We start from the raw sequence: 13,606 nt of genomic DNA on the forward strand, positions 1-13,606 counted from the left end.
AATTGAAAAAAAATAGGTGGAATTAATTTTAGCAGTATCTTATTTATCCCAATATTTCTAAAATATGTATCAACATATAATCAGTATAAAACGTGTTAATGAGATACTCCCTCTTTTTGCAGTAAGTCTTTGAAATCTGGGGTATATTGTATACTTAAAGCACATCTCAACTTGAAATTAGCCTTATTTTAATGGCTCATTAATTATATACAGCCAGTGGCTACCATATTAGGTTTAGTTTCCTGCCCAAAATCTTTAAAATACAGTAAATGTCTTGAAGGGGAAATGTTTGTTTATGGCAGCCACCCTCATCTCGTGGGACTTTATTTTTTAAGATCTGTGCAACAATGGGAGACTTCCCTTCCTTTCCACTCCAGCTTTCTGCAGTGCCCCAGAACTCAGCAGATGTCCTGAGGGGGAAAACCAGCCATGTGTTTTCAGTTCCTCTGGTTTCCAGTCCACCAAACTAGCCCCAAGGAAACCCCCAGAAGCTTTTCCTCATTTCTCTTAACCCAGTAAAATCTCCCTGCCTGGAATTCACTGAATCCTCATCCATATAAGCCAATGAGGCCAGGGAAGAAAAGCTGCAAATCATCCGCTAACCCCCGGAAATGTAGTGCATCTAGTTCTCTTTGCTTCCACCACTATCCCATGTCTTTAGTGATAGGGCTTTGCAACTTATTCCACTTTTTTCTTTTTTTTTTTTTTTAAGTTTTTATTTATTTATTTATTCGACAGAGAGAGAGACAGCCAGCGAGAGAGGGAACACAGCAGGGGAGTGGGAGAGGAAGAAGCAGGCTCATAGCGGAGGAGCCTGATGTGGGGCTCGATCCCACAACGCCGGGATCACGCCCTGAGCCGAAGGCAGACGTTTAACCGCTATGCCACCCAGGCGCCCCTATTCCACTTTTTTCTAGTTGTAATGGGAGTGTTGGCCTCCTGCAGTATCCTGTTCTACCTGAAAGTGAAAGGCTGCTCTAAAATTTTTGTAGTTAAGATCTAACATTTTTTTTTTCTATAGGTGCATTTTTTTTCTATATCTCATCACATTTATAGGAAGACAGCAGATTAATGAGATGCATTAGATCAAGTCAGTCAAGAAAGACTTAATAGGAAGTATAAATATTGAAATGAGTTTTTAAAAGAAAAACAAATGTGAAATGAAGAAGGATTAGGCAATCTGCCTTTGCATTTTCATAGTTCATGTTTTCCAGCACATACTGTAGCCTTATGAGGCATCTTGTTATTCCTGAAACACACTTCTTTTCTGAGACCACTTTTCTGAAGTGGTTTTTAAGGGTTCTGGCATCTGCTTCTGCTACTTGCTAGCTGTGTGACCTCTGTAAGTCTCAGGTCCTACTTTATAAGACAAGGTTGATATTGTTATATACCCTTTTAAAGAAATTGTTTGGATAAAGGAGCTATTGCATGTTAAGCACTTAGCATAGTGCCTAACACATAGTAGGACCTTAATATGTGTTGACTATGAGTGTGAATATCTTTTGTCTTCCTCTGCCATATGTTCTGGACTCAGTCCTAGCCGTATGTTCTGCTGCTGCCTTCCTGAAATATTCTCCTTCCCATCCTTATCCTCTTCACTTAGTTATCTCCTCTTTATCCTCAATGTCCCAATTTGGATGGTTTCTCTTTCATAAAGGATTCTTGGTTGGTATCCTTTCATAGAGCTAATCTTCTTGGAAAATACAGATGCATGGGCTCTACCCTGTACTAAATAAAACAATCTCTAAAGGATGGGTCTAGGCATCTGCATTTTTTTAAAACCTCCTCAGGTGATTTTGAGGTATAGGTAGGGTTGAGAAGCACCAGCATAATTCTAGTAAAGTACCAGTCACATTGATTTGTCTTTCTTCATAGGTAGGGTGTAAGTTTCACAAGGGCAGGAACTGTTTCTTCTTCCTGGTCTGATCCTAAGTATCTGGCACAGGGCCTGGTATATTAAAGAGACTTTTTGTATATGAATTAATATATTTTTATGTTTAACATGTTGGAGAAACAATTAGAAGACAACAGGAAATCGTTTCTACAAAGTAGAAATTGTTGAAACTGCTAACATTTAAATTGCATACTCCTTCTAGTTTTTGAAAGGAAAAAAAAGGAAATTAACTTGAAAAATCAAATCACTTGCCCAAACTGTTGTGTGCGGGAATAGCACCTGGCACATAGTATATACTCAGTAAACATGTAAAGAAATGAAATCATAAAAAATTGACAAAGTAAGGTTCTACATAGCTTCCTAAGTTATTTTTGTTCTGGTTTTAAAAGATGCACAATTTGAAACTGATGAACGAATTACACCCTTGGAATCAGCCCTGATGATTTGGGGTTCAATTGAAAAAGAACATGACAAACTTCATGAAGAAATAGAGAATTTAGTTAAAATTCAGGTATGTGTATTACATTATTATTATTATTATTATTATTATTATTATTATTTCGCATATACTATCTAAAGAAATTAAGAGCCACTTAGTAAGAAGTTGAGCAGTAAACCCAAAGTAAACTTTAATATAATCCTTTCTCTTCAGAAATTTGACCTTTGGTTTATAGTCTTCATGCAAGTCTGAGAACTGGGACGTAATGTTTGCTACCTAAGTATATATTGCCCCCATTTGAGAAAATACACTGTATTGATATATTTTTTTTTAATTTTTTTAAAAGATTTTATTTATTTTTGCGAGAGAGAGAGAGAGAGCACTTGCGCACACGCACATGCATGAGCCAGAGCAGGGGGAGGGGCAGAGGGAGAAGCAGACTCCCTGCTGAGCAGGGAACCAGATGCGAGACTCAATCCCAGGACCCTGGGATCATGACCTGAGCCAAAAGCAGACACTTAATCACCTGAGCCACCCAGGTGCCCCCACTACATTGATTTAAATATCACAAAAAAACTTTCAAAAACCAGTGGTTTGTGCTCTCCCAATTTCTATTCAAAATTACAAATATGAAAAAAATAAGAATATTTAATAAGGAATCAGTGGATTTCTGTAAATAAGAGAATGTAAAATTCTAACTATGTAGAGGGAATTTTAGGAGTAGCCTATTAAAGATTGAGAAGCTAAAAAGTCATTCAGAGATACAATAGCAGGTTAAAGTATGTTTTGCTAACAGGCAAAGCAAATACTCAGGATTGTTCTAGTTAAATAAATTTGTCCTCATTTTCGAAAATTATTTTATGGTTGGGAGGAGAGAAAATCAAGATGATATCTTACCTTCCCCAAAATTAATTATTGTTATTATGGCGACTGCCAAAGACCAGACGAGAATGGGCAGAAATATGACTACTACTTTTAAGAATTTCAGCCTGGGATGGAGAGATTTGTTATGTTATCTCAGTTTTGGGGGGGTTCTAGAGAAGGAGGCCATCATTAATATACTAGTATAAAGTTGAGTGGGTTACCATAGATACATAGCGAACATGTAATACATTGCTTACTATTTGTCAGGTACTATTCTAAGCACTTTTCATGTAGAACTCCAGTCCTTAGGATGACAGATAGGTACTATTATCTCCACTATTTTACATACAAAGAAACAGAGGCACATGAGGTTAAATAGCTTGCCAAAGCTACCCAGATGGTAATGGTGGTTCCCTATTTTACTACATCTGTTACCAGAAAGGCCAGTTTATGAAATGATCATTCAGAAGCATCTGACTTCCTAGGTTCCTATTAGAGATTTTCTAGGGATCCTAACCAGCTAATTTTATATATCCTAATTGTCATGAGTGCCCTCTACATCCTCTCTCATTTCCCTTTTGCTCAAATTAATATTTAGGTGGGTCCAAAATGTACATAATGTAACTCCTAATTTATTAATTAATGTCTGCTTTTAATTGGCCTAAATTTGAAAGAGCTAGAATGCTGAGCATTTATCAGGAAATATGCAAGGGGCCAGTGAAAAATTTTCACATGTTTTTCAAACCGTAGTTCTTTCATCTTTGGTAAGATATTTTAGGGGCGCCTGGGTGGCTCAGCTGTTATGCGTCTGCCTTCGGCTCAGGTCATGATCCCAGGGTCCTGGGATCGAGCCCTGCATCGATCTCCCTGCTCCGCGGGAAGCCTGCTTCTCCCTCTCACACTCCCCTTGCTTGTATTCCCTCTCTCGCTGTCTCTCTCTCTGTCAAATAAATAAATGAAATCTTTAAAAAAAAAATTTTTATATCGTATCAAAATTTTTAAGTGAAGTTTAGACTTAAGAGGATTTATTTCAATATTAAACAATTATACATTTTTAAAAAGCAATCTAAGGCTTGTATTTGTCATTCTGTCTTTTAGGCTATAGCTGTTTGTATGGAAAATGGCAATTTTAAAGAAGCAGAAGAAGTCTTTGAAAGAATATTTGATGACCCAAATTCTTATGAGGTAGTTGTTTATATTAAAATCAGAATTTTAGAACTGCTTATATGGAGTGAGCTAAATGAAAGAATACTGGAGGAAGAAAGGGATGCTTTATCTTTTAAACAGTATAGAACAGTGCTGTCCATAGATATATAATTGCAAGTCCATGTGTTTTAGTAGCCACATTAAAAAAGTTAAAAGAAACTAGTGAAACGGATTTTGGTGTTTCATTTAGCCCAATATATCCAAAACCATCATTTTTAACATTTAATCAACATAAAAAGTATTGATGGGCTATTTTACACTCTCTTTTTTGTACTGAGTCTTTGAAATCTGGTGTCTATTTTATACCTACGTCTAAATTCAGGTCTCACATTTCAAGGGCTCAGTAACTACCTGTGGCTAATGGCTATCATATTGGGCAGCACAGGTACAGAAGAAAGCATTATTACTGTTGAGGGACTGAGCTGAGTCAAGAGTAGGTTGAAGTTTTATTAAGGCTCAGTCTATCTCTGATTTACCCCTGTTCCTGGGTGTAACCCTCCAGAGAGTTTAGCCGAAAGCCTGATCTGTTTATTGGGTTTCCTGCCCCTACTTTTTTGCCTTACCACTGTGAGGTTACTGAAAAATCCCACTCTGTACTTCACAGAAGAAGAAAGCTTACAGCCAGTAAGCATAAGTGGAAATGCTTAACCTCACTAGCATGAGTTATCAGGGCAATCCCAAGTAATACATTGAAATAGTATTCCCTATATCTCAGACTGGCAATGATTAAAATATCGTAGAATACTAACAGTTGGCTCAAAGAGTGAAGAAATGGTAAGGCTGCCATACCTTCTTCTTAGTGCTGTAAATTGGTGCTTAAAATTTGGAGAGTGTTTTAGCAAAATCTGTAAGTATGCATTCTAGCATTTCTACTTCTAGATAAATACCCTAGAGTAACTTTTTATTTTTACCGCACATTTTTAAAGTTTTTTTTTTTTTAAGATTTATTTATTTATTTTAAGGTTGGTTGGTTTGTTTTTAAGATTTATTTATTTATTTTAGAGAGAGCGCCTGAGTCGGCGGGGGGGGGGTGGAGACGGAGGGAGAGGGAGACTCTCAAGCAGACTCCCCACTGAGTGCAGAGCCCAATGTAGGGACTCAGTCCCAGGATCCCGAGATCACAACCTGAGCCAAAATCAAGGGTTGGCCTCTCAACTGACTAAGCTACCCAGGAGCCCCTAAAAGCCATGAAGGTTTATTTAAAAAAAAAACAGGCCCCACTAAGACAGTTGGTCTGGAATAGAGCCTGAGAAGTAGCATTTTTTGAAGGTTCTGTGGCTCTTATTGTGCAACCAGCCTTGAAAGAACTGTCCAAGAGAAGCTTGTACTGTGCACAAGGAGACCTGTAGAAAAATGTTCAACAGTATTGCAGTAATAGAAAATAGCCTCTAAATGCTTTCAAAAGACTGGAAGAATTGATGAATAAATGAAATTTTTGATCAGTAGAATATTGTACAATAGTGAAAATAACTAGTTCTGTAAAAAATCAACATGGATAAGTGTCACAGAGTTGAACAAATATAGCAAGTTTCAGAAAAATACACATATGCAAAATAGTACCGTATATTTATGGGTACATTCATACTTAGTACAAGTGTAAAGGAATGTGTGGATATGGTAAATTCTAAATTCAGGATAATGGCTACCTTGAGGAGAGGAGAAGCTGGAGGTGTGATCATTATGGTAGTAAACAAGAGCTTCAGTTGTACAGATGATATTTTATTTCTTAAACTTGGCAATGGACATTCAGGTTCATAATTTATTTTTTAATCCTTTTGTATGTGTGCAAAGTACAAGGTAGTTTTTTTAAGTAAGAAAAAAATACATCGGTGGGCCATTTAAAACAGAATTTTTAAAAATCTCATATGTCTGAGTTTATAATGTGATTTTTTTAATTAAATAAGACACAATTTCTGTCATCTTATTTGTGTTATGTGTTAATTCGTTTTTCCTGTTGTCTTTAGCCTTTAAAAAGGAAAATGCTTATGGTAATCTCTGAGAGAGATACATTCCACTCAATTTTTCAACACTTCAGCTATGACGACATGATGGAGAAAATTAAGAGTTATGTGAATTATGTGATAAATGAAAAATCATCGGCCTTTCTTATGAAGGTATGCAAATTTCAGAGAGACTCTAACAATAGAGGAAGGAGAAATTGTTATAATAAAGGAGAAAACTTGGGGCGCCTGGGTGGCACAGCGGTTAAGCGTCTGCCTTCGGCTCAGGGCGTGATCCCGGTGTTACGGGATCGAGCCCCACATCAGGCTCCTCCGCTATGAGCCTGCTTCTTCCTCTCCCACTCCCCCTGCTTGTGTTCCCTCTCTTGCTGGCTGTCTCTATCCTGTCGAATAAATAAATAAAATCTTAAAAATAAATAAATAAAGGAGAAAACTTGAAGTAGAAATCCTTAAAAACAAATCAGAATTTTATTTAGTGATTTTGTAGAAGAATGGCAGAATGTTACAGTTAGTGAATTTAAAGGATTTATTGGTGATCTTTGCAGTGTTTTTAAACTTTTTTGAAATAAGAGTTGGAGAAATTTTTCAAAATAAAAAGTTGGGAGAACAGATCAAAGAAATTTTTAGCATGTTTTTGGAAAATAAAATTGGACTGAAGAAGGACATTTAAAAAGATTGTTTTTTATAACATTTTATCCTCAGTCTTGGCCTCAAAAAGTTTTTTTTTTTTTTAAAGATTTTATTTATTTATTCGACAGAGATAGAGACAGCCAGCGAGAGAGGGAACACAAGCAGGGGGAGTGGGAGAGGAAGAAGCAGGCTTATAGCGGAGGAGCCTGATGTGGGGCTCGATCCCATAACACCAGGATCATGCCCTGAGCCGAAGGCAGTCGCTTAACCGCTGTGCCACCCAGGCGCCCCTGGCCTCAAAAAGTTTTAACTTATGTTATAGTGGAACACTGATTCATTTAAGGGAGTATAAATACCTGGCTTTTTTTTTTTTTAATTTTTATTTAAAATTTTTCTTAAATATTTTTTTAAATATATAAAAAAAATAAAAATAAATAAAATATTTTTATAAAGAGTTTAAGAGGCAAGGGAGAGAGAGCATACCGTGCGGACTCTGCTGAGCGTGGAGCCTAATGCAGGGCTCGATCCCACGACCCTGAGATCATGACCTGAGCCGAAATCAAGAGGCAGGTGCTTAACAGACAGGGGCACCTCGTGGCTCAATCTGGAATTTTTATTGATCTTTCTTTCTTTCTTTCTTTCTTTCTTTCTTTCTCTTTTTAAAGTAACCTTTTACCTTAAAATTGCCTAGTAAGCACTGTATCAAATACATACATAAGGAAAGATCTTCTGCATAAGGCTTATAAACCAAGTAGGTAACTAAAGTAGCTGCTATTGATGTCATAGTTACTGGAGAAAACACAACACAGTCCCCTTATTGACCTGTGAACAGACACGTTGGTTATGACTATCAAAGAATTAGAAGGCTTAATTTTAATGCTGTTTGTTCAAAATGGCATAATGGATTCCTTTCTCTTTTACAACCCCATTTTTTAAGGCAGCAGCGAAAGTAGTAGAAAGTAAAAGGGCAACAACAACTCAAGATAAACCTAATGGTAACAATATTGAAATGGAAACCGAAGCTAATTTGGATGTAGGAAAAAGGTTTGTAAATTCATTAATATATTTTTGTTTGCATGGATACATCTTTAATGTGAAAGTGTTGCTGGTGAGCCATTTTTAACAAAAAATTATTATAGAGGGTATGTTTTACTGATTATTAACATTTGGATATTTGGAGTACCGTACAATTACTTCATGGTTTATGCAAATTGTTACATATACTAAGCAAAGTAGTACAGTTTAAATAGTGTGAGTAATACCATTTACCATTCTTAGGCAACGTGCGCTCTGGAACAGTGTTGAGGTTGGAAACTTGAATCCTCTGTGCTCCTTCAAACTCAGATCTCACATGCCTTCATCATGTGCCTCACTATACTGAGGGTTATTCTAGTATTTTTAGATATTGTTTCTACATCTTTAACAATAGCCTAACCACTTCATCTGGTGCTTCAGTGCTGGAGGGAAATGGGCTGTGTCAGTCCTACACGTAGTAGTCCCCCTTATCCGTGGGTGGATACATTCCAAGACCCCCAGTGGAGGCCTGAAACTACAGAAAGTACCAGACTCTATATATACTATGTTTTTAACTATACATACATACCTATGATAAAAATTATAAGTTAGATTCAGTAAGAGATTAACAACAACAATAATAGAACTATAACAGTATAATAAAAGTTATGTGAATGGTCTCTTCTCTCAGAACATGTTAGTTAGTTCTGAGACGCTGTGAGGATGGGAGCTGATAAAATGCCTACGTGATAAGATGAAGCGAGAGGAATGACAGAGGCATCATAACATAGTATTAAGCTGATAGGAGCCTCACGAGGAAGATCATCTTCCAGGTGCAGCTGGCTGTGGGTAACAAACTTAACAAACTGGAAACTGGAACACAGATAAAGGGGACTACTGTATTGAGAGACAAGTTCAGTCTCTAAGATTATTTCTGTAGGGATTTTCAAGGGTAATTTTTACCTTTTTTTTTGGCTTTAGAAGCTAACCTTATTGAAGAAGATAAACTCTACTGTTATAAAGTTCTTTTCTGTTGAACCTGTGGTCCATTCCCTCTATTCTTCCGCCCTTAACCCCAGGCCAGATGGCAAATCCATGTGGTTTCTGGATGGATGGATTTGGCAATGGATGTAATATCACTCTTTTTTCTTGGTCCCGTGACTTGAGTGCTGCAGGTTCCTCATCTTAACTACTTATTTGGGGGGGGGGGGAGCCGGGGGATTGGGTTCAAGTTGGATAGACATGCATTGCTTATACTTCAGGACTAAGCTTAGTCTCTCCTTGTCCCTACTAACAGCGTGATCTGCTCCCTCACTGGTTCATCTCCCCCAAAACTATTAAAGTCTTAATATTATTTTCTAAGATCCATTGTAAGAAGTAGAGCTATCATTTTTATTGGCTCAATTATTTCATTTTGTTCAGGAAATCAAAGTTTAGTGGTAATACCAAGACCCAGTACATTCTGGAGCCTAGCCTTCCTGCCCAGTGTAATACTGCTTTAAAATCAAATTAAGATTTGCCATGATTCATGCAGATAATGAACACATTTCCTCCGTACTCCCATACAGTACTACCTGCTTATTTCAAATGCTGCTTCCACAAGGCAATTTAATCATTATGTGTAAACAACTCTTAATGTTCTCATCTGTCTCTCTGTACCCTGACTCTCCTCACATGTCCAGTTAACTTCCCGTGTTACGAATCCCATCTCGAAGCTTCTTTAATACATTCTTATTACTTGTATCCTAGGTTATTACTTAGCTTTGTACCATGTAAATCCATCCTTGACATGACTTCTAGAGTTAGTGTTCCATAAAAATAAATCTGTGTAAGTCACTTTTTAACTTAATAATCTCTTTTGGCCTTTTGTTTCCTACTAGATGAGTTAGAGTATATTGGCATGGCTTACAAAGCTTTACATAGTCCCTTTCTGGTTTTTTGTTTTTTTTTTTTCATGTACAACCTTATCCCTAAGCATTAACCTCTCCCTGCCCACATACATGGTACTTCCTAGCAACACAGAACTTCATCCTGATCCTCAAATGTTGCAAATTCTTTCATGCTATCTCCCTTTTCAATTTTGAATTTCCTTTCTGTTGTCTCCAAGATAAGCCCTTACTTGCCATTCAGGGTCTAGCTCAAAGATCACCTGTGTTTTACTGAGCTCTCTGTTGTCACTTCTGTGCTTCCACAGCATTGAGTCACATCTCTATAAAAGAACTTACCTTGGATGGTAACATACCTGTTTACCTTTCTGTATTTCTCACTAGACTGAGAATCCTTTAAAGGTTCTTAATTAGCTGTGTATCCTTGGTACTTAGTTCATTACGAGGCATACGTTAGAATTTGCAATGCACTAGACTCAGAATAAAACTAAAACTAGAGACAAAATGAAGATCAAGAACCAAACAAGTATCAAGACCATCCTGGAGGCAAATAGAATCAGAACAAGTAAAGCATCAGATTCACCAGTATCAGGACAAAAATCAGCAGGACACAAGTGAACAGGGATAGAATCAGAAGTGTGATTATGAAATCAGACAGTAAGAAAGTTGAAACCTTCATGTTACCAAAGGTAGATGAAATAAAAACTTTGCTCTGATAGAGCTTATAAACTATTTCGAGGCAATAAGAATTATAGACAGGAAACAGGAACAGCAGCAGACGTTACATAATTTGTTGTTAAAATGTGTAGACTTAGATGCTGAAGAAGTTGAGATGGAAGCTTCAAGGAGGGGTGAGCATTGTGCAGGCCCTCGAAGGATAGTTATGATTTTTACAGTTGGATGGAAGAGGAAATGTCATTTTAGGATAGAAGAATAGTTCCAGTGAAGGCACAAAGGTATAAATGGTTATGCTGTGTTTGTGGAAGCTAAGTTTAACTTCAGCAAGGCGGGTGGGGGGAACTTGTTAAGAAGCTCAGTTGGAGACTAGTGGGGAGGGCAAGAAATTTAACTTGAATCCATGGAAATAAAGATCCATGGGAGAGTTTTTGAAAGAGTGACGTGAGTGCTTGATTACAACATTAACTCTGCTTAACTTATGTTTGTGAAAGCTTGATTTAATATCTGGTAAGTACATCTGGGTAAAAACTTTCCATGTTGTAATGGACTCTCTGTATGTCCTAATGTTACCAGGGTTTCTGTCCAAAGATATTTTGTATAAATTGAAATATGACTTGATTACACGATAAGTACTAACCTTGTGAAAAGTTTTTATTTACATTCTTACATATTTTTTCTTTTTTTAAAGTGTTAGTGACAGTGCAGTAACTGAATTCTCAGGGGTACAGTATCCTTATTGAGGTGAAGTAGATGGACATTTTTCTTCTCTGTCTTTAAAATCTTTGAAGCACTTCATGCAGACCTAGATATTTTATAATAACTGTCATATAAATGGTGTGCTTTAGAGAATATCCTAGGTGCCTGCTTATCTCAACAGGTATTCAAGACCTTGACGTGTCTTGGAATTCCAAACTATAGAGACCTGCATCTGGGATCCTGAGTTGTTAAACGTTTCCACAAGGCCATTATTGGCGTAGACATATAGGGAGTGCTTGACCTTAAAGCAGATGTTTAATAAACTCTTAATCTGTTCTAGGAACAAGGATATGTTGCTGGGGGGGCGGGGGCTTGGGGGTAGTTACATTTCTGATGTATATCCCAAATTCTTATTTTATGAAATACTTGAAAAACCATGTTTAATCTACTGGGAATTTTGTGACAGACAATATAACATGGTCAGGGAGCAGAAAGTCTACATGAATGATTTCAGAGATAGAGCAGTTAGGATGCTGAATAGGAACCATAGTTGGAGGTTTTGATTTAGTGTGGGGGAGGAGGTCATTGGAAATGAGAAATTGAGAGGTCAGTATTGTATGCAGATCATCCATGAGAACACGGAAATAACATGATAAAACCATCACTTGGGGGGTAGAGAAAGATCTGTGAATGATGGGAAGTGCTTGCAAGGCTAGTAAATGGTTCTGAAGTATGGTAGATGGTGATACACATTAGTAGAATGAATCCTCAAGGGCTAAAGTTTCTTATGGAAGTAGGATCCTGAAAGTGGCATTTGTTGGAAATGGAAAGTATAGAGACCCACCTCTGGGACCCGGGGTTCATAGAAGGTAGAAAATTAAGCCTGTCTACTTGCGCAGGCCACAAAGAAATATCCTCCCTAAGGGAGATTTTAGACAAAGCAAAGAGGTAGGGGAACTGGTGAAGAGGTTGAGAATGGCATTTCAGAGCACAATAGAACGTTTTGGGAGGAAGGGAATGGATTAGCAGGTTTCATGTATACTTAGGTAAAAATATAGATTTTAGATGGTGATAAAATCATTTCCTAAGCTTAGGTGAACTACTTTTTTCATCTAAACTAGCTCCTTTATAAAACTGGAATAATACCAGCTTTGCAGGGTTGTCAAAATTTTGCCACATTCTGTGTTTCCAAACAGCCTTCATTTCAAAAACGCTCCTTTTGGAAGCTGTAAAGATAAGTGATACCTACCATTATGTGTAAAGGAATTCTGGAATTTCTCTTTTGGGAAATAAAAGCCCCAGGAACGAATGAAAATTAATAGCTGATAGTGTGAGGATTCTTTTTTCTTCACCTATCTAATTAGAAGGCCAAAAGAATCTTGATTTCTAAGTAGATGAGATGGAGAAAATAAGTGATGGGAGGAGAGGGAAGTCAGATAACAAGAATCTTAAGAGGCGGAAGGTTAAGATGGGGCACTCAGCAAGGAGAGCACCAAAGGAAACAGGCCAAAGTAGAAGGTCCTAAAATAGAGATTTAGACAAATCATCTGCCTTCTTTCATAGCTTTTTTACTTTTTGTGGAACCAATCCCATGCTTTTATGTTCAATTTAGGTCTCACAAGAAGCTCTTCCTACCTAAGTCGAAACACGGAAGCCAACAACAGGATTTTAATAGTCAAGAAGGAGTGGGAACTCTTCAGAGTGAGTACTCTTATTATAATTTTAGAAGTAGAGAATTGATGTGCCCTTGAAGGTGATCCAGCCCTTGACCTCCCCAATACAACACCCAGACACACTTCAGAAAACTAAAGCACAAAGGATTAAATGTCATACCGTCATCGAGTTAGAAAGTTAGTGCTTAATTTAGAAAATTGGCTATTCTGATTGCCTAGCTTAGAGTACTTTTGCTATGATGGTACATTGCTTTTCTACCTTAACTTTAATCAGCAACTTGAAATAGTTACTTAATCTGAAACATGCAGTTATTATCATGATAGTTATGTTCTATAAAGTCACTGTGGTTGCTGAATACTAAACCATTACTAGGGAATTACAGGGTTAGATTCCTTTGAGCCTCTTGTCACCACAGTTTTGTCAGCTGATAAATACATAACCTTGTTCAGTGTGTTTATGTGTTTCTGTTTAAAGATACTAATATATAATGTTGATTCATTAACCTTGAACTTGTGGCCAAGTAGCACTGTAACTCATGCCTGGATGAAGCTTTCTAAGGCACATTTTTTTCTCTTGGGAACATCCTAGTCTTCTTGCACTTAGGAACACTAGACAACACTTCCACAATACATCTGAGGCCATTTCGAACAGCTAAATTACCCCG

At 37.2% G+C, this 13,606-nt stretch overlaps 1 protein-coding gene across 1 annotated transcript in view; it reads left to right on the forward strand.

The window, feature by feature from the left end:
• The window catches only part of TERF1 (telomeric repeat binding factor 1), a 35,198-nt gene that overhangs the window by 7,945 nt on the left and 13,647 nt on the right, over nt 1–13,606 (forward strand). The window contains exons 3-7 of the mRNA XM_040625943.1: nt 2,284–2,405; nt 4,296–4,382; nt 6,368–6,517; nt 7,932–8,038; nt 12,881–12,969. Coding sequence (XP_040481877.1) covers nt 2,284–2,405; nt 4,296–4,382; nt 6,368–6,517; nt 7,932–8,038; nt 12,881–12,969 — 555 coding nt within the window. The remainder of the gene's footprint in view (nt 1–2,283; nt 2,406–4,295; nt 4,383–6,367; nt 6,518–7,931; nt 8,039–12,880; nt 12,970–13,606) is intronic.

This window comes from Ursus maritimus, unplaced genomic scaffold (genome assembly GCF_017311325.1).
Source record: "Ursus maritimus isolate PB19 unplaced genomic scaffold, ASM1731132v1 scaffold_9, whole genome shotgun sequence".
Lineage (NCBI taxonomy): Eukaryota > Metazoa > Chordata > Mammalia > Carnivora > Ursidae > Ursus > Ursus maritimus.